We start from the raw sequence: 22,506 nt of genomic DNA, 5'->3' as shown, positions 1-22,506 counted from the left end.
ACCCTATAATTCATGTAATAACAATTCATGACATTTTCTCAAGAAATTGAAAAATGTATTTTGCAGTGCACATTTCTTTCATATGTTATCAAATTATGTACTTTGATGGTTAAACAAAAAAAAAATCACAAAATATTGAAAATGACAATTTAATGAATAGATCGATATTACCAGGCATATGCGGGAGCTGTATACATGTGACATACATGGCAACACTTTGGAAATCAATAGGCCCATTTCTTCTTTGGATTTTCAATAAAACTTTTTATGCATTCCTCTCATTTTTCTTCTTTTATCAAAACCAACTTGAAGGAAGGATCCAATTCCGTTTAAGAATATTCTGAATGATACCAAAATCACAATCCAGATACGATCATAGTTACTATTTTATTGACCTAAATAAAATCAAGCCATATTTGCAGCAGATATTAAAACAGTTCACGGATGTGGAAAGAAGCACTTTTTTGTTGTAAAAAGCTGAAAAATATAAACAAAACTCAGCCAGAAATAAACCAATACAAAATATGAAGGCTTTGACAAATAGATGCACTTGAAAATGTTCACAAAAAGAATAATATTGTTAAATATTATTGAATCATCCCAGAAGCACTGTATTGTGTACTATAGAGTAACTTTGGAATATCAACTGGAAAATTTATCTTCTTTGTAAAAAATAAGTTATTTCAACTTATTCATTGATCATCATGTGACAGTATTAAGAATAATTTTCAGCACACCAAGACATTTATGCGACCATATCAAAGATATATAGCAGGAATTATAGTGGTCGTAGAGTATTCATATTTTCACGCACAAAGTCACATATACTTATTGGTCAGCATCCTTGCTCAATCCACTTATGTAATGAAAACAGCATACAATAAATGGCTTAGTGATTTGGCTAGGGTAAGATATGTATTGTGGTTACACAGTGAGTTTTTACTATTTCTAACATCCATTCTCAGAATTAAAAAAAAATATTTTTGTGTACAAGAGAAGGGTTATCTATACATATTTTGACAAGTACCCAAATTTTTAATATCTAAAACTGCCAATTCAATGCCCAAACAACCTGCATGTTTTATTGTAGAATGTATACAGTAAATTAAATAAAACATCTAAGTATACAATTTAAGGTTATCTAATTGCTCACCGTATAAAATATGTGGAAGTTGCACACACACTGAAATCAAGTGACAAGCCATGCAATGTATCAATTTTGATTTAAGTGTGTATGCTCAGTTGTTATTAACAATCCATCATGAAATAAAGTCTTCGCATTTCCTAGAAGTCCTCAAACTTTACTTTCAACATCTTGAATACATCACATGTGGATTCCATAATCTGCAACAATGCTCAAGTACATGTATCTTACTTTTGTGTTTACCCATCTCGGATATGTTCTTGCTGAATACCAATAAAAAAAAAAAAAATTATATTCAATCAAGATGAATCCAAAGTTCCACACAGGGGTAAATCAAACCCCTACCTCTTCACACTAACAATGAATAAGAAGTTGATTTGATCATTCTTTGTTGTGACAACTCAAGTTAGATGTTAATATGCCAAATAGATCCCAAGTTTATTGAATTTTCATGCATATGAAGTGCCATTGGGCCACTATGGCAAGCTAAGAGTAAAGAAGAATAACTATACCCTAACCACTTGGTCAGAGACCCTGAATTTGATACATAAAGAGTGATGATTACATCATGAGTGTAAGTCACATTCATTTTTTTAAATGGCAACATATATGCTATCCTGATGATCGCATCAATCGACAGCAGAGCATGTCTATTTAATATTACATGTAGAGCTAGAAAACATCAAGTTGCAGTATAAAATTTGATCACACAGACTTTGTATTTTGTTCATAAATTACATGTTTTCAATTAATATTTTGTCCTCTTATCTTGTGAATTAGGAGAAATTTCACATTGAATATTTGGTCCTAACTGCAGCTTTTTCCCCATTTTTTATTGGCTGATAAAATTGTTCTTTATATGGTACAAATATGCATCATTTGTCAAATACACATTGATGCACTTGCACACAGATTTATTGCAATACAGTGAAAAGCTTTTGGAATTTTGTGCACTAAGTCAATACATTAAAATTCCATAATTATATGCATTTGTTTGAGTGGATACAAACGATTTACAACTCCCTTTAATACGTTTAAACCTAACAGCCATTCACTTTTATTCTAATAAATATCAACATGGACATTATGTATGAATTCATTTTAAATCTGTGAAAGATTACAAATCTTTCAGATGCAACATAAATCGATGTTGTTGTAATATAATGCAACATATGTTGATAATTGCCAGGGATATTTTATACAGTTGTGCGTAGAGTTACCGGTATACAACAATAATAAACTTGAATAGAGTGGCAAATGGGTACCGTACCTCAAACATATACTGAAATTTTGATATGTACATGTACATTTCATATTTGCTCACAATAGACTTGAGAAAAGTCCGAACTGAGGTGCTATCAAATGCTCTCACACCTTTTCACAAGATCTAGAAATAATATGGCTGTTACATCTGACTCAGCATGATAAAAGTGTATCTACAGCCATGCATGAATATACCAATTGTGGAACACCCCCCTCCCCTAATCCCAACCTACTGAATAGTGAAGAACAATGGGATTACAACAGGGGAGCATATATGAAACAAATAGTGACTTTTCACTGACATCTCTTATCATGCTTCTGAAATCCCAGCATCTGACCGGTTCAGAATAAATAAATGTAGGTGAATTTCACAGACTATTTTGTTTCATGAAACACTCCACATATCACTTGTTGAGAGTGTGTTTAGATATGGTAGGCAAATAGGCAATTATCAAAGAAAATATATAATCCTGCAAAGTTTCTTACATTGTAAGTAAATTTGAAGAATTTTCATTTGCTATTCTACTGTGATTACAAATAGACGAAAAGTACTTCACAGATGTGGCTTCTGGGAGCGGTCTCACAGAGAACTATAATTGATGGGATCGACCACAAGTGTTCAAATCAATTGCAACCTTACAATCAACACATCTCCAGAACAAGGGTGCAATGAATAACATCAAAGGATTGTTCTTGCATGGCTCTTGTAAATATCACATGGTTCTAGGACACCTCCCCTAGAAGACACTTGTAAGTTTGTCTTTTCAGGAAGTGAAGTATGGGGAAGATTTTTTTTGATAATCTTATCTAATGGTAAAGCTCTCTCCTAGGGTGATGTCCTGTATGTTTAGTGGGTCTTGTACAAGTGAGGTGTGCGCTGAGAGAACATTCACTGTGGAGTCTTATCCAGTGGCATTGTCCTCCTGGGGGAGTTGTCCTGTATTTTCAGTGGGCATCGTACAAGTGAGGTGTGCTCTAAGAGAATGTTCATTGGGAGATCTTATCTAGCAGAGTGGGACTCCTGGGTTTCCTTGTACTCCACAATCAAGCTGCAGTTGATTGGAATAAGTAATGACCTTTCCAATACAGGAATAGGGTTATTAAGGTTTAAATACTATGATAGGCAAAGCATTGAATGCATTATCACAAGCTGATGGTGTATGATTGGCCATTGATGTTATGGATAGGCGTAGCCACAGGTTCGGTCAGTGACCACTCGTACCATACGCTGCGGCTTCGGACGTTCCTCCAGAAGTGGACAGTCACCTTTGAGTTGGCTCTTAGATGAATAGGAGTCTGTATAAAGGAAGAAAAATCAAGGTGAAATTATATAAGTTTATTCATTTATTTAGTCTATGTGTAATGAACAATCTTATCTGATGGGTATCATTGTCAACTTTTGAAAATGAAAGTGCTGTTTCTGAACGAAATGAAAAAGGAAGTAGGAAATCCTAGCGCAGCCTCGGCCAGCAAGGGGGGGAGTGGTTTCCATGACAAAAACGGCCCAAACACTGATGATCCCTGATGCGCTGCTGAGGACCCAATTGACACTGGCAGAAATAAGATCTTTCCATATTTTTTATATATTCTAAACATGAACACTTCATATCAAATATATTTCTGTTATACTTACTTTTAGTGGAAAGAATATGGGGAACCAGCTGAACATTCCTTCTGAATATGTGCTTGGTTCAGTACCTACAACAAATACACAAAAAATAACTGGTTTTAAGAGGTGACTCTGCCATTGAAATCAACACATGTTTGCAGGTTGATTCAATATAACTGGCATCAGATCAAAAAGACTCTGTCGCACATGATACTTTGCAATGTTGCCAATTTGATAATCAATTTACCAAGACTGCTAGCGTTCAGTCCATTTTTCGTCTTCCCCCTTTATTTCTGTAGCTTTCTTTTTATCTCTCTCAACCTTTGATCTTGTGAGCCCAAATTCTTCTAATTAACTGTCAGCATTTGACGAAACATCGAGAGAGATTTTTCAAATGACATGGTTGTACATTTTATCAGAGGGTGTTGTACATTTTATACATGCAAGTATGCATTAACTAAAAAGGAAATACATATGTTAACAGTTTTAACAAAAGTTTAATACCAGATATGATTGTTTGCCAAATGTAGGCCTATAATATGTATGACAGTGTATATGTGGTATTCACTTTTTATGTTGTGTATTTTTGATACATGACAATAAATTATCTTGAATCTAGATTTCCTGACTCAGTTATCTTTAATGACAGATAATCAATAGTGTGTGTGTGTGTGTGTGTGTGTGTGACATGAGCCGACTGTTTTATCCTGATTATACTAATATCATGAATCCCTGTAAATATCTCTCTTCTTTAAGTTTTGCCAACTTCAATACGAACAGTGTGGTACAGTGTGGAATCATGCACAAAACAATTTCCGGGCATTTCATCCCGTCGGTCAAGGAAGAGAGGCTAACTGCCAGCCCAAGTAAATAACACAGGGGCATGCAATGCTCAAGAATTTTATTCACGAATCAATCTTTGATGAATGGACTGGAGTATTGCTTCATGATTGGTCTATCCTGCACATGTTCCTAACTCGGCAAGGTGATAGGTTTATTGTGTGCATGGTCACATGACAGTGGCTTCATAACAACGAATGCACAATCTGTGTTAATATGACAAAGTAGAAGCTGTTATGAGGATTCCTAGCATTAGTTGAGCATGTACAGTGTGTTTCCATTCAGTAGAGTTTGGCCTACACCTATGTACAAAAGAAATGGCATCTTGGGACCAACAATTATATATTCTTTGGATTGATATCGAGGATATAATTGTAAGTGCAAATAAGTGGCCCGATAGGATAAGGAGATAATTTTGGACACAAAATATAAAACATTAGGAGAGATGTCTGTTGGCTACTTTCATTAACATCAATGGACTGAGCCCTGTGACTTTTTGGAGTGGGCAAATCTGAAAGGCCTGTGCAGCGATAGGGCAAGTGTGTATGAAACATTGTTTAGAATTTACCATGAACATAGGAGCTACAGGATTTATTCATGGAATCTATAGGCTCATTGCTACAAATATCTTAATGGAGAGCCAAAGAAATACTAAATGAAAAATAAATTTACTTCAGGAAAATGTCTTGGGTAAAGAGAGAAGAGGGACCCAGCGAATGTCAGCATTAGTTATTTTCGCATCCCCTTTGATTTTCTTTTCTTGCTGGCACAAAGTGACGAATACTTTTTTCCAAATAACTGGTAAAAAATAGGTTGATCGCATCTCACATCAACTGTGAAGTACACACAACACCATGCAAACCTATTGAACGTTCATCAAGGAGGGGCAGAAGGTGTGGCAATGCCATGGGACCATGACCTGGCCGCATGACAGGTATAACTCTGGTTTCAAATAAATATTTTTTGAAGAAGCCCACTTGGATGAGAGGGAGCTACTTATTGCTCTTCATGAGGGAATGGATCCTAGGATCCCCATTGTACGGCTGTGCCTTGGATTCAGGGATGAATTACAAGAACTTGGCAGTTGACTGGGTCAATTTCATACATAATCATTGCCAAAAATTTGCAAAACACCTGTATGACAGTGGATAAGTTTTGCATGGTGAGATCGAAATTGAGAAGTCTATTTGGTAGGTGCACCAAATATCACCGTGGGAATCCAAAAGGACTGAAGATATGGATCTTAGGATTGTTGAGGGGTAGACAAATAAACCTGTCTTGTATCCAGTTCAGAGGACTGGCTTTGATTGACAAGCACGTCAAGAAAGGGTCAACTATCTACTGCGACGGATGGCATGCTTACGCAAACCTGAATAATCATGGAAACAGACATTTCAATGTGGAACACAAGGATAGCTTTGTTCAACACTACAAAGATGCAACAAAAGGGAGCATCAAAACAGATGATACAAATACTATTAAAGATGCTTGGAAGATAGTCAAAGACCATTTCAGATGAATGAATGGCACGAAGGTGACTACATTCAAGGGGCATCTGTTTCAGGTGATTTGGTGCAATCAAACCCTTGTAATCAAGGAGTATCTCATCTCTACCTTCTTCATTCTACTCATTGTTTTGAATCCCGAATCACAAGGGATATAAACATACTGTCATCACCAGTTGTTAGTTAGTGCTAAGCGTCCCACTTCGCTGAATTATAAGTTAGGACTCTAATACAAATGCTAGCGCCATCCAGAGGTCAGAAGAAGGGGAAAGCGAAGATGCGATTGGGATCCAAGCTGGCACATAACTCAGCCACATTATCAGGCACACTTCCCTTGGTTAAACAGGAAAAGCTAAGCAGTTGAAGCTCCCAAATCCATCTAAACACAATCACTTTATGGCAAAATGGTCTGTATTAGCAACTTCAATAACCTCAGTATATCTGTACTGAAATTTTTTTATACGTGATTGGAAACATTGTTGTGGCATTATTTACTTGTGCATTGAATGACTCTTAAAGAAAAAGGATCAGATCAAACTAATATCAATAACTTTGTGAGCTCAACAGGATTTTTTGCAGGGAATTGCATTTTGACAAAGACTCAAGATTATTGATTATCAGGATGAATGCCAAGAACTCATTTATTTTGAATATTGTTGTAATGCCTAGTCAACGTGTTCTAAAAATACTAAAGATGTAACAATCAAACAACACAAAAAATGGCCAGAGTAATCCTTGGAACCAGTCTGAGAACTCCAACTAAAATAGAAAATGGGTTCCCATCCAAGGTAGATGGAATCATTTTAAATGTAAAACTCTAGAGTCTAGCCTACTTGTTTAATATTCTCAAACAATCCCAAACTGTATATAACATATGTGTATGTAGTGCACAAAGCACAGGTGTAATTTTACCCAGAGTCAAAATGGAAATGGGTAAACAAATTTTTTATTTTTTATTGCTGCATCCACTTGGAATGATTTAGCTCATTTTTTAAGAAATGCTCGGTCAGATTCTTGATTTAGTCTTTTATTTTGGCATTACAATAGCCTTAATTAGTAAACTGGCCCTTTCTGTTGTTTTATGTTTTTTCTTTTTTCTGTTTGAATTGTTTGTCTGAATGTCACATTGTTTACTTTTCATATGTTTGTAATATTTGTATTTTTGTCGTAGGACCTCCATGGACAACAGTATACCAATTACTGATGGAGCCACCCTACTAAAAGAAGACTTACAAATAATTAAATAAGAATATTTTTTTTACAGGATTACTCACTGAGCATAATGTCACCATACAGCACTGTATCAAAATACCCTGCAAACCCATGAAGTTCTGCATCCTCCTTGATGTCAAAGGTCAAATGCTTGTATCTTTGGTTGTCTGTCGGTAGCTTGGCCGGATGAGTGAAGGTGAACACTGATTGCGGCTTGTCAAGGACCGTGACATTCTGTAGACGGACTACGTAAGGTGTCTCAAAGTGGGCCTGGAGATAATCAGATAAATTCAGTTAGGGGAGGATGAAATTAAAGCCAATTCTCAATTAAATTACTTTTTAAGCATTTCAATGTAATAATGCAAGGCATAAGGAATGGAATATTACATAGGTTTGGGGAAATTTCATAAAATAATCAACTTTTTATTCATCTGATCCCCAAGTTAACTCCATTCTCACTACAATTCATGAACTGCTCAAACAATGATAAATGAGAGCATTAAAACCTTTCATATCAACTAGAAATAAGAGAGAAATCATTTCAGAAAAGTCCCACATGTAAGATGTTGGATGTACATATTTTATCGCACTGCCATTTTACAGTAAATCTTCTTATAAACTATTGCAAAAGAAATGGTTGCAGTTGGAAAATTTTAGTAGGCATGGGAAATGCTGTAAAAATGCATGAGTAATCACTTCAATTTCATTTTGTTTCTTTGCCTGTTAACATTATTTCTTCATTAACATACATTAAATGAACTGAAAATAAACTTAACCTACAATTATTTTTACTGTTCAGTTTTTCTTGACTTATAAGCAACCTGCTGTTTTGGAAAGAGGTCCTCTCCTAGATATTCAATTATAAAAAGCTTTCATGAAACACAAGTCCTCAGAAATCAATGAAAATTAATCAATAAATACAGATGAGTTCACCAAGGCTCAATGCTTGGCCCCCTACTCTTTAGAGTGAGAACAAATGCTTGAACACTAATGAATTACATCCTATACCAACATTAAGATTAATTTACAAGGCTCAGTGCTTGGACCTCTAATCTTCAGGGTGAGAACATATGCTAAAATATTGACGATGAAATCAAGATACTTACTTCTGGATTTTTGTCCTTTTCCTTACATAACTTGACTTCATTGTAGAGTTTATGAGACATAAGAGGACTAAGATACGAGGTGTATTTACATGGAATGCTTATACAGTCATCTAAAACAACAAATAGAAACCAAAAATATATTGAAAGTTGACAATGCTTTCCTCACATAAATACAAATCTTTGGCAATAATTTTCTAAGATTAAGATGAAAATACCTCATTTTAAGAGTGATTCAAGTGTGATTATGATGCTTAAATCTTCTACGTATATAATTTCCTTGTAGTAAAATTCTTGTGATATGTTAATAGAAAACATGAAAAGCACAAAAAAGTCATTTTGCAAAAGGATGAAGACAGTAATTCTACCTCATGAAATATTCTTTTTGAAATTTACAAAATATAAACAGGATAGTCTTGATCAAATACATGGTATACGAACAGGGAACGAGTCTTGAAAATAAAAAAGATAGATGGCATCAATCAGCTACAAGTCAACCTATGACGCCATTTATCAATAAAGATGAAATCAAGATGTAAGAAATGCAGAAATTTCTCTTTTAATATGAAAGAAAAATGTAACAATCTGTAGAATTCTGAAATTAAAAAGTTAAAATGACGAACAACTCAATCTTTTGATTAGTTGTAGAGATATTTTTGCAGTTTCTTTATGAAAAGCGCAGAATTCAAGGTGTTAATTTCACGATTCTGCTATCAAATGTCCTAATTACCACAAGAGACAAACATTGAAGTGATAATTTTGTGAGGTTATGACTTGGGGAAAATAATACAATTGTGAAAATTCAGTTTCGACATTATCCTGCAATTTTATAGCAAATTCTTATGAACAATCCATCTCCTGCTTGATTTATACCTTTAAGGAATGGTTGGGCTCCATCTAGACACTCTGGTGAGAGTTCATTGTCTCCGAATGAGCCAAGGAGCTCACTGACAATGATATCTGCCTTCACCGGTGCCTTCCACTCTCTCATGTCTGTCTGAACGACCGTTACTAGATCACCCCATTTGTCCTCCTTCAGTGTGAATAACCTGTAAATTCAACAACATTTAAAAACATTCGTTTACAAAAGTCTTGTTTTAAGAAATCATGAAATTTAATGAGTTGTATTTATCACTTTTCATATGGATAAAAAAACACCAAGGAAAAAAATGTACTGTTTCAAGATAAATGTGATGGTCATGTGGCTAGGAGAGAAGAGATCCACTGGCTCAAGAGAATATTATATTTCTCTGTTGCTGGGAGAATTCCTTGTGGGAGATCAAGCAAGATGTGGGGAACTATCAAAGACAGGACAGTACGGTAGAAAGCCATCAAGGAAATGAACAGTCCAATCCCACAAAGTGGGGAAAATGGACTTTAATCCTTTTAAGTCCCAGTGAACTTGAATTAGAAGAAATTGAATTAGACATTAAGTCAGGGGTGTTGGGTACTGAGTTCATCACATGCTAAACAAATACTTTCTTTCGAGAATTCTTGAAACTTATCGAAAACATGTATACTTGTATCATTAGGAAGAGCATTCCATAGTATCAAAGAGGCATGTACAAATGAGTGCTCATATGTTTTGGTCAAAATGGAAGGACTGGCATTACACATTATTTATCATGGTAGAATCCCTTTGAATCGTGTCAATACTGAATCTACTTACGTTACAGCTGCGTTGGGATTTTTCTCTACGGCATATACATGGACTTTCCTCTCAGCCTGCTCGGCTGCCTTTAATGATGCTGTCACAAGAGGGCCTCTCCCAGCTCCCAGAACCATTATTATTCTGGCAAAATGACAAGACAAAATTAAAAGAAATAAAACTATAAATTTCATTTGCACACATACATGTACATGAAAAATAATGAAAAGTATGAAACAGACAAACCAAAAAGTATTGTCTTGAAAGAGACAGTTCTATGCAATGTTTTGTGAATTTCCTCTGTCAGTATATATGGACGATTCAAAAGTATGAGGGAAACTGAAAATTTAGTTTCTCTTCTTTTATTATATATACCCTTCCATGAATTCATGGTTGCAGCTCAGATATGGCTTATTTCAATTCATGAAAGGTCGAGTGGTAAGCTGCATAATTTGACTCTTCTTTTTAGGTGGACTCGCATCCAATCTCAGTTTTTTTAATTCATGAACTTGATGCTCAAATAATGTGGCTTTTTCTTGTGGCATGACTTACCATGACGATAAGCCAGACTATTTCCTGATTGCACATTTAAAACATCGTGTGGACTCTTTCTGAATTCATGAATGCAATTTCTGTTGCCAAGCTGCATTATTCTAAACCACATAAAATCTGGACTATTTGCAGGTGAATTCATGAAAGAGATTATACTGAGTGAATGAAATGGGTGTCTGAACGAGGTTACAAATTTGTATTTTACTGATTAAACAAATACTTGACTGAAAGAAGAAAGTTTCAACTGCATTAACATTCTTCACCATTATATGTGATATTTTCTTAGGAAGCATTACACATGTTTGTGTGAGAATGAGGCAAGATTGTCAATACAATCTACAGAGAATATGTATAATATTATGAGAATAGTATATTATATATAGATTAGAATAGTAAAGCCTTTAGATATTAAATAAAACATTCATACTTGGCATGGGGCATGCGCATTCGGAAATGGGTGGATATGACTGAAGAACAAAAGCATTTTAAAACAGCTTAGCATTTATTTCACACGCAGGAATGATGAATGTGTTCCTGGCTTAACACACAAAATTTAGCGAAACAAAATGGCTTGGCTTACGTCTTTGTTGTTGATTTTTGTGTCTCTGGGACAGAGTCTATCAGAGCTTTGAAGACTGCTTCCTGGTAGCGGGTATACTTCACAGGATCTTTCTCAAATATCTCGTATGTCTGGGATTCTAAGTTGTCTGACAAGGGCTGCAAATGAGATTGAAAATGAAAACATGAATTGGAAAGTGTCAGTGTAAACTTGACTACCCTATCAAGACTTCAAAATGCAACAAAAAGTATATCAATTGAAGAATAATAGATCAGTAAGCTTTAACATTAACTCCTGAAATATGGAGTGTTATAGATGGTGATAAGATGGCTGTCACTCTAACCTGAAGAGGGCACTGTAGGTAGTCTTCGTAACCCTTGGCGAAAGCATCAACTCCTCCCAGAGGTGGTTGGGATTGGTAGAGGTGTTCCATGTACTGCTGGTAAGCCTTGATTCCTTTATCTGGATGCCTATTGGTGCCTTTGATCATCATCTGGACGTCGAGCTGTAGGGTTTGGAGCACACAGACAGAATGGCTATTTTTTTCAAAAATTCATACGGTCAAAACTGGGAAGCATTTCATCAAAATATTGCCTGACAAGTTGTCAGGTTTGGCAACTTTCCTCGAATTTCATTGGTTGAGAAGCACTGTTCACTATGGTGACTGTCAGATAAAACAGACTTTGTCAGATAAATGGTTCGACAAATCCATTCACAAAAAACTCTCCTGACTATTCAGCCCACCGAAAGGAAACAGAATAAGTGTACACGGAGGAAAAGTGGTCTTTATTGACAGGTTCTGTAAATAAATATTCCTTTTAAGTGGGAGACAATTTTGGTTGCCACTAAAGACATGTGGCCGCTAAAACAGATTTGATATATGTGCATTGCATCACAATATTGCTGTGTGAAGCCCATCATACTCTAAATGATCTGATTTAGGGGGCATCAGTTGATACTGACATTCCAAATGTAAAATCTAAATAATCAAAGTTTCAAATAGTGTGAATATCAACATCAAAATTAGACTGTTGGCTAGACGACCAAGCTGCTACAAACAATTTTGCTGAGTAGATGATTATGAACATGACTACGAAACAGACATTTAAATTACAAAAGAAAAAATATACTTCGCCAGATATCAATCAAAATGACACAGACCCTAACCAGCAGGACTACACATCGGACTTACCCTAAATAGCTGCATTACCAATGACTGATGAGCCTTAGATAGTACAGGGAACCCTTTCTTATTGGTAAGGAAGAGAGATGTGGAGAAGATGGCGCATTTGACTGGTTCACCCATCCACCTATCAATAATCTCTTGTGATGGTAGGTCTGCTGTCGCTTCAAGAGCTGAAAAAATAGAACAAGAAAAATAAGACAAAAAATTGGTCAGAGCTTGTTGGGCTTCTCAGGATAAATCTGATAAAATTGATTGTATTTTTCCCAACTAAATAAAACAGCGATATCATAGATTTTAAAAGCGAACCTCGGCTACTATTAAAAATAGGAAGCAGACATTACACTCACTATGCACATGAGAAATAACTGATTAATGCAGTGGACAAAAAAAGCATCGCTCATTAAATGGCATACTAGGATAGCGTCAATATACAGCATACAGTCAGCCTAATTAGTGTTTCTTATAAAGAGTAAAACTAGATTGAGTGTTTGCATTTTAACAGACATATATCAGTCAGTATACAAATAGCGAAATGGTGTGAGTGCAACGGTGCGAGTTTTCATAAGGTGAAAGAAAAATACTCTATTAAACTCGGCTATGCGTCGTTGAACAGTGTCTCTTTCTTTCACCGAATGCAAAATGTTGCACCATTGCACAAATGAGAATATTTGCTACTTGTGTTGTACAATGCCTCGGAAGTTAGTGAAAATACGAACAATGATTGCCTGAAGATGGACAGTCAACCTGCCCGATACGTCACGTCTACTCCATTCGCCGATTCAAGCCAGCCTTCTCTACTACTCAGCTTTCCACTCCTTCTGGTTTACAGTCCTTTTAAGGACTACACTCATGTTGAATAAGAATACTCTTCTTTCAAACCTCCACTTTCTCGCCTTTCCAGTTCATTTCTATCTACTTATCTTTATCTCAGTCCCTCCAGGACTTTACACATGTTGTACCGCAAACCACAACCGCGATTGTAATACCACCATGCAAACCTTCAAACATCATCTGACGTCACCTTGTTCCTGACCGTGCAACGGTACGTGTGCAACGGTACAAATGTTTGACATTCAGCCTACCGTTCGCTTGCGTACAAGCTAAGTAGGCATTATAAAAATAGGATTGTTTACGTCAGAGACAGACCTGTAACGTCTTCATCCGAAAGACATAACCAGGACTTGAACCTTGAACCTCTGCATCAATTTGTAACTTCCCCACATTACAGGCCCACACCACGACACCCAGTTAGTAAAGCTCTGCCCGTTTTTGACATACCTATACCAAGCCGCTTGTGATGGTTACAAGCCCGCCGTAGTGTATTCCACCAATGCCAAGGCTCGTTGTCTTTCTCTGTTTCATCAAACGATGAAGGGTTTTCTACTAGGTCATCTGTCATAGTCCCTGGAGCCTGGATTGGTACATGGATCCAAACCTTACAAAGTAAAAAGAAAATTGGGAAGTGAATCAAGGACTCTATTGGGCAACATCCAAGCTACCTTAGGCCATCTATACAAATATCTGATTATGTTAAATGGGGACACAACTGTTGTAATAAAATGATTTGTATTACAAGAGAAAATGAAAAAAACAAAGAACCAAAGATGGTGAATATTTGAAAGAATAATAGAGAATAAGAAACTTATGGCTGTTTGAAAAAAAAGATATTATTAAAAAAATGTTGTACAAATAAAATCTCAAATTGGCTATTGTGCCACACATTGGTATGGACAATTGTCCCATTTGTATAGTACTCAATAATGATGAGGAGGGGGATAGGTTAGTACCTATATGCACAGTATGAAGTGTGAAGAAATATACTGAAAACAAATACAATTAAATAATTTTTTGTATTGGAGTTGACAATGACATTACCTATAAGGACTATTTTTTCTGTACTTTATGCACCGTATGAAGTGTGGGTATGTTCCACTGCCTCGGCCATGTTTGGGTGCATGTGCCTTAATTCCATAAGATCAACAAAGAAAAATAAAGAAACATGTCTAGGAAAAACAAGAAAAAAAGTGACTTCATCTAATGCAGATTGTCTTTACTCTCACAGTGTCATGTACTAGAACTACTTCTTGTTCAGGGATGTGTGACTCACAACCTTCTGGTCTACTCACACTGCAGCTAGCTCTAGTCTAGTTGCATCCACTTTTGCACCACGTGTATTATCAATCTCTTCTTACATTTCTAGGAATAATCATTGGAAACTTGTGTTACCCCTCTTACCTTCAAGCTACTGGAAGATACTGGTTCACACAAGTAAATGAGCTACACTTCGGAACTTTTGGTTATTGCTGAAAGCGAGAATTGAGATCACCACTGTGAATTTGGGCCCTTACCTGGTGATTGCTATGACCCTGCATGTGGCTGTAGAGGCATCTTGCCAAGTTAACACAGTTGATGTTATTCAAGGGCACCAGGACAGCTGGTAGACTCAGATGGGCCGCATAGTTCAACTCCTGCATCAGGGCAACCTGGGAGTTCTGACGAACTACAGCATTCTCAGAGTCTGGCTGAAGCCATTCCGACAGCTTTCCAACAACCAGGGCGCTCCAATCTACACATTCAAGAGATTGTGAAATGCAACTGAATTTGGGTCTTGCCACGAAGCAAAAAAAAAATTGTTGAGCCAAGTTTTTCTTCAATATTAGCAGTCTAAATAACTATCAAAATGGTTTTTCCTGATCTATTTTGCAGTTTGATACTCGGCAAATCTAGCAACGTGTACCAATCTTTCAACTCCCTGAAAAGGTCTTTAGATATAAGCCTATGTTTATTTTTAGTTTCTCTGGCATGCATGCTGTTTTCTCAAATTTCTCAAAATTACTTAAGTTAATGAGACATTTTAAAAGAAAAGAAACTGACTTCTATATAAAATTCAACAGCAAAGGTCTTAAGAGATCAAGTCAAACTACTGTACCAATTTTCTAAGTATCACCTATTATGATGGTTCAGTATCCCCTCCTTTAAAAATGCTTGCTCATATTTGCTAGTTTCACTATAAAGTCAATCATCATGCTTTTGTTACATTTATAATCCATCAAATCTACTTCTTTAGGACCTTCATACACAACAATGTAGAAGAATATCAATTAAATTTTCTTGATTCACTGAAAAGTCAAACTAAACATTAGCAATAGTAACAGTTTAACACCTACCTTGGCTTGGTAACAGTAAGTCTGATCTTGCAAATGCTGCCACTCTGTCTTTGGCTTTTCCTTCTACAAACTCTCTCTTGAATCTTGGATGCACGATGGGCATAGCCACAAAGTCAAATCTGTTAATTGAGAGAGATATAAAAGACAACATACATGTAGGGCCTACAGTGTACATGGTAAATAAAATAGCAATGTCTTTCCTTCCTCAAGGGGCAAGCTCTCAAAGTGGTACTTCCAAAATTATAACATTTCAAAACTTAAAGGGGTGCTCCAGGCTGATGATATATCTAAATAAATAGAGTTAATTCACAGAGCAAAATGCTGTAACTTTCATCGAAATTGGATAACAACTAACAAAGTTATTGAATTTTAAAGTTTAGCAATATTTTTTGAAAAAACTTATATGCACATTGTCATGAATATTCATTAGGTGGGCTGATGATGTCACATCCACACAATACTTTTTCTTATTTTATTACTTGAAATCATAATTGTTTCATTTTTTCATGTATGTGTAAATGATGTGTCTCCATTATGATGAAATAAGTTGCAGCAATAAATAACTAATGCACTTAATCAGTTATCAATCCAAGTATTTCAGTTCTTAGTAGAATTTTTTTGAATAAACCTAATTTCATATAATAAAATACAAAAGAACAAAAGGGGATATGACATCATAAGCCCCCCTAATGAATATTCATGAAGACATGCCTGGAACTGTTTCACCGGAATGATGCAAACCTTTAAAAATCAATAACTTGGTTATTGAATTTTACAGTGGTGCTAAAAAGTTAGTGAACCCCACCAGAATATTAACATATTTAAAAGTGTTCAAGTTCTGCCATGTTATAGATATTCAATTGTGAAGTCATGTTATAAAATATTACATTCAATAAAGTTTTTTTCTCTGGGCTTGCCCAACATTGTAAAGTTGTTGTCTACATTCGATACTCAGCATGAAGGAGTGCATATACTGGTGGAGTTCACCAGAACTAGAGTTCACTAATTTTGATTTCATTGTCTTTGGCGACAGCACGCAAATCGCGAGATTTGCGTGCTGTCGCCAAGCGAATGACAATAGAGAGTTTTAGCAGTGAACGAGAACGGCGTAGCAGTCGTCTGATCGTTGAGTCAACGTCGTCTTCTGCCCTTGTTCACTACAGATGCGAATACTTTAGATTTCACCCAACTTGTATGTGTACGTGCGTCCACGTGAAACAGCGCAATAACCAGCGGGTCATGACACGCTGCCCGACCCAGAAGATCTGGCGTACCATCGCCTGGCGACCCGGTCAGGTGATGCGAAGGTGCAACTTGTGCACACTTGCCCTTTCACTTGCTTTGATTCCTTTTTAAACGAGTTAGGATATACATTTCCGAGATCAGAAAGCAATTTCAAATATGATACACATAATGCATCATACAACTTACATTAATTTTGTGAAAAGTCACTAAAAACTGTTTTAAAAGGGAAAGGTTGATCTTCATGCTGAGCTTGAGCGGTTAAAATGACGTCACTTACGTGCACGTCAACTATGATTTAGGAGAACCGCAAAATGGATGTGGCAAGGTTCTCGATTCTGATAGTGGACGTGTGTGAGGGCCCGAGGCATATGGCAGGCCAAAAAATTACATCATCTTGAACCAGTCGTCTATGTCGACGTACGTTTCTAAAAGTGCTCACTGAAATCAAGATGGCGATGTAAACACGGTTGCAAGTTTCCCCGTCTTTTCATAACATTTTTCTTGTTTTTTGAATGAATTCTTGTTTAAAAATGAAATCAATATTGAAGAAATGTCAGAAATTAAGTTGTATTCCATCTACATGATTTAGGGCTAGATCTTTTAGAAGGAACTAAATATACTGGGCGTTGTGAAAAACAGGATCTTCGGAACGGGATCGCGGTACAGTAGATAATGACTAATGTGCACGCCTAGCGCTGTGCATGTCCAATTCACGGCCAAACAGGCAGTGTCCTTTTTTTTCAAACATGGCCGACATGCTTTTTTTTCAATACCGGTCATGCCCTTTCTCACTGTGAAATTAAAGTTTACAAAGTTCTCCCATATTTCACAAGCACAAATACAGAAGAGAGAGACACAAAACAAGGTTAACAACCTCCCTGAATTCAATTGCAAGCCATTTTCCGCTATTTTCTTTGATCTACACAGACACGCAAAGTCAGCATACTTACATGTACTAGCTGCTGCACGTGGCATGGCCTCCTGCCTGTGTCTGGCAGGCACTCAGGAGCGGAGCAGTGGTACTTTGCAAACTCTGAAACAGGGGCGGATCCAAGATTTTCCAAAATGGTGGGCGAATTTTTTGGAGGAAAAGCCAAAATAAAAAAAGGTTTTTCACCACAAATGAAGGAAATTTCGTACCCGAAAAAATTTGACAAGCAAAAAAAAGAAAAAAGGTCTTTAATTTCTAAAAGGGGGCACACCTTTGTTTTAGTTTTAATGGCATTTTTACATTACAAATTTTTAATTTTGCTTCTCAAAAGGGGGGGGGGGCACGTGCCCCCTGTGCCCCCCCCCCCCCCTGGATCCGGACCTGCTCTGAAATCAGAGTAAACAATCTCACATGATTAACAGTTTTTTCAACACTTTTTCCCTGGAGTTTTTCCACCAAAATAATCACAAAATCGGCAGGAAATTTATTTGAATATGGATTCTCAGATTACTGATTTGGTGATGTAATCGGAAGAGCTAGTTTTTGAGTTTTCATTACTACAGTGCGTATCAAAAAAAAGTTTACACTTTGAAAAAATCCTGTAAAATTATACATTTGTAATATCCTGAAGATTTTTCCACATTAACATTAGTACAGATCCATTTAAGCAAATAACGATATAACTGTCGAAAAATATTTCCGCTTGAGTGAGCACCACTTACTTTTGAAAATTTAGTGAAAAATGATTTGTGCAGAACTTTGAAATAGTTATGCAAATAAAAGTAGACCTTAATCATGAAGAGAACGTGGAATTTAGCTAGTAAAATTGATTTGAAGACATCTTTTATCTTTCTAAACTTGTTTCCTTGCCCAAAACACTTCGAAGAGTGCATTGTGCCCCACCCCACTCCCCCGAGGCCATCGAGACGATATTTGCTTTACACTGAGCTGTGATTTACATGAAATGGCTTAGGCTTGATTTTCATTTTGTTATTCATTGCCAAGCTTGGGAAAAGTGTGGAGAAACAAGTATGAAATGAAAAATGAAATGTAAACCCACTTTAAATGATAAAAACTCAGTGAAAAAATGCTGGAGATGTCTGATATAAACTTATGTTCAGATTCAGTTATGTCCTCAGATCCAGCTCGCACAAAAAAGGGTAAAGGTTGTGCTTACTAAATGTTGAAATTTTAATTTGGGTGGCAAAATTGTTGCAAAATGCTAGAATGTATCCGTTTTATTTTAATTGACTAAAACTAGTGCAAGGGAAATGTATGAGAAATGTTTCGCAGGGTAAGTTTGATTTCGCCCTTTCCCCTTGACACAGCGTGAAAACGAGCATTTCTGCGCAAACAGATTTCTGCGAGCTTTACAAAAATGGACAGTGCTCACTCAAGTGTAACATTCTGTCAAAACCTTTACATTCATTGGATAGATGAGACCCAAACCCAAGATTATATGTAAAAAATTTACCCACATGTTGTATATTTTTGAATTCCCAGGGCTTTTTCAAAGTGTAAACTTTTTTTTTGATACGCACTATAGATCGGTCTAGTTGTTTCACCTTTTGTTTTGAGTTTTTTTGTTATCGGTACGGTGCGAACTTGTAATGGGAAGAGAGATGCCTGTGTATATGTGATGCAGTGATGTTTCATCTAATTTTTAAGTTTGACATTTCACTTTGAAATTTTATTCATTTCTAAAACATTTTAGTTTTCTAACAATTTTAAAAATATATTGAAAAAAAGGATTATTGTTCTAGATGATTACATTTTTTATTGTTTGCTTGAAGTTTGAACCTTTTTTCCTCTTTCTTTCTTTCTTTCTTTCTTCCTTCCTTCCTTCCTTCCTTTCCTATTTTCTTTCTTTCCTATTGTTCTTTCTTCATCCTTTCTTCTATCCTTCATGCTTGCCTTTTTTTTTGTTCTATCTTTATTTCCAATCTTTTCTGATCCTTTCTCTCTCTCTCGCTGTTCATTTTTTCTTTCTTTCCTTCCTTCCTTTTCTTACTTTCCTTCTTTTTTCGTTATTTCCTTTTTTCTTCTTTCTTTCCTTAAAATTTTCTTTGCTCCCTTCCTCTCCTTCTTTTCATTCTTTCTGTCAGCCCTTCTTTAATTCTTCTATTCCTTTCTTGCTTTCATTCTTTCCTTCCTTTTTCCCCTTACTTTGTTCTTTCTTACCTTCCTTCCTGATTTTTCTTTTTCTCTTTTTTCCATTCCTTCTTTCTACACCCTATCTTTCCTGAATTCCTTTTTCCTTTCCATCTATCTTTATTTCTTATCATTTCCTAGCATTCCTTCCTCTCTCATTTATTTTCTTCATTCTTTCCTTCTTAAAGTCCCCCATTGTTTTTTTTTTCTTTCCTTCCTTCTTTCTCTTACTTTCCTTTTTTCTATTTCCTTCATTCTTTCTTTCCTTAATTTTTACTTTGCTTCCTTCTCTCTTCCTCTCCCTTTTCTTTTCGTTCTTTCTCTCCTTCCATTATTTTCTTTTTTTTCATTCTCTCCTCCTTTTATTTATTTTTTCCTTTTTTGCTATTCCTTCCTTCCTGTTTTTCTGGGAGTTGTGGCATGCGCCTGTAATCCAAGCTACATGTATGTGGGGAAGTTACAAATTGATGCAGAGGTTCAAGCCCTGGTCACGTCTTTCGGATGGTGATGTTAAACTTAAAGGTTGGTCCCAGACGTAAATAATCATATCTGATTGATACACGTCTGATAAAACTCAAATACACACACACACACTTCTTTCTTTTAAAAGAGTGAAGGAAACATTTTCCTTTCCTTCATTGAATCTTTCAGCATCCTATTTTTTTTCTTACTCTATTTTTTTCCTTATTTTTTTCTATTTTTTCTTTTAAACATTTCATTCATCTTCCCTTTCCTCCTTTTTCTTTATTTCAAAGAAAATGAAGGGAACATTTTTTTTTCTTTCCTTTATTTCTTTCATTCTTCTTTAATTCTAACTTTCTTTTCACTTTTTGTTCTTTACTTCATTTTTCTCTTTCATTATTCTTTTTCTTCTCCATTCATCTCTTTTTTTCTCTCTCCTTCATTCTTTCTTTAATTACCCATTATGATTTGTTCACACTCCCTTCATTTCCTTTTCTTTCTATTTATTTCCTTTTTGTATTTTCTTTTCTTCTCTTTCTTTTTTATTCCTTTCTTTGTTTCTTTCTATATAATCATTTCAGTGATTCCTTTTTTTTTGTGCCATGGTCACATAACTTAACTTAAGTACGACTACGAGTCAGTCCAGTCACGCCATGGTCGAACGACTCGTAGTCGTACTAGTAGTACTAGTAGTATTAGTACTAGCTTCGCCCTCGGTCACTCACAGTACGGTACGGTACGTTACTCGTTACTTAGTACGGTACTAGAGTAGAATACTGTCTACATCATCATGACATTTTCTCGATAAATCTTGATCATATCTCTCAGTCCTTGAAATGATTTTACATGCTCAATGAAAGAATAAATGATAACATTGAAAAAATTAGAATATATTCGAAATAATTACCCAGCATATGATGCCAGCTGCATCGAATTTGAGATGTCGGGAACACAGCCGAGGCATCGCCCGCAAGACACATGCTGAGCCGCCATTGCATTGTACATGTATATTGTACTGTGTACGTGTATGAATGACAGTTATGGAACGCTAAGAAGTAAGATTAACAGAAAACTCATATGAATTTTCTATGGGTATTTTTACGAGTCCCACGGGGGCTACCGCCACTATAACTTTTCAAGGGCTTTTTCAAGACGTGCTTTTGCTTTTCAAAAAAACAATATGATTTCCGTTGGTTTTCACTTTCGTCAGCATTAATACCTCTATTTGAATATCCATATCCACTTTCTTTCATACCGATTGATATTATTTTGTGCAATAAAAGATATTAAAGGGATGGTCCGGGCTGAAATATTTATATCTTAATAAATAGAGTAGAATTCATTGAGCAAAATGCCGAAAATTTCATCAAAGTCGGATAACAAATAATAAAGTTATTGAAGTTTAAAGTTTAGCAATATTTTATAACAGTCGTCATGAATATTCATTAGGTGGGCTGATGATGTCACATCCCCACTTTACGTTTTCTTATGTTATTACATAAAATCATAATTTTTTCATTATTTGATACTAGTGTGAATAATATGTCTCCCTTATAATGAAATAAGTTGCAGCAATAAATATCGAATGCACTAAAGCAGTTAATTGTCAATCCAATTTTTCTAGTTCTTGGAGGAAAAAATTAGAATAAACCTATAATTTCATGTAATAAAATACAAAAGAACAAGTGGGGATGTGACATCATCAGCCCACCTAATGAATATTCATGACAACTGTTTTCACAAAATATTGGTAATCTTTAAAATTCAATAATTTTGTTATTTGTTATCCAATTTTGACGAAATTTTCGGCATTTTGCTCAGTGAATTCTACTCTATTTATTAAGCTATAAGTACTTTCAGCCGGACCATCCCTTTAAGCCTCTTTTCTGTGGCGTACAGATGGCGTATATGACCCGAGAAAAGAAAAAA

The 22,506-nt window shown here is 35.7% G+C and overlaps 1 protein-coding gene across 1 annotated transcript; it reads right to left on the bottom strand.

The window, feature by feature from the left end:
• Positions 1-368: 368 nt before the first annotated feature.
• Positions 369-21,642, bottom strand: LOC135153179 (protein arginine N-methyltransferase 5-like). Its single transcript, XM_064095405.1, has 13 exons — positions 21,485-21,642; positions 15,789-15,907; positions 14,970-15,187; positions 13,900-14,056; positions 12,628-12,791; positions 11,779-11,940; positions 11,457-11,593; positions 10,346-10,468; positions 9,550-9,725; positions 8,680-8,789; positions 7,636-7,843; positions 4,041-4,105; positions 369-3,703 (listed from the first exon to the last, which is right to left on the bottom strand). The coding sequence occupies exons 1-13, from the start codon at positions 21,580-21,582 to the stop codon at positions 3,551-3,553; spliced, it is 1,890 nt and encodes a 629-aa protein (XP_063951475.1). The 5' UTR covers positions 21,583-21,642; the 3' UTR covers positions 369-3,550.
• Positions 21,643-22,506: the final 864 nt, after the last annotated feature.

The sequence above is a fragment of the Lytechinus pictus genome, chromosome 2 (genome assembly GCF_037042905.1).
Source record: "Lytechinus pictus isolate F3 Inbred chromosome 2, Lp3.0, whole genome shotgun sequence".
Classification (NCBI taxonomy): domain Eukaryota; kingdom Metazoa; phylum Echinodermata; class Echinoidea; order Temnopleuroida; family Toxopneustidae; genus Lytechinus; species Lytechinus pictus.
The sequence above is the reverse complement of the archived record's forward strand: the minus strand, read 5'-3'. Positions and strand labels throughout refer to the sequence as shown.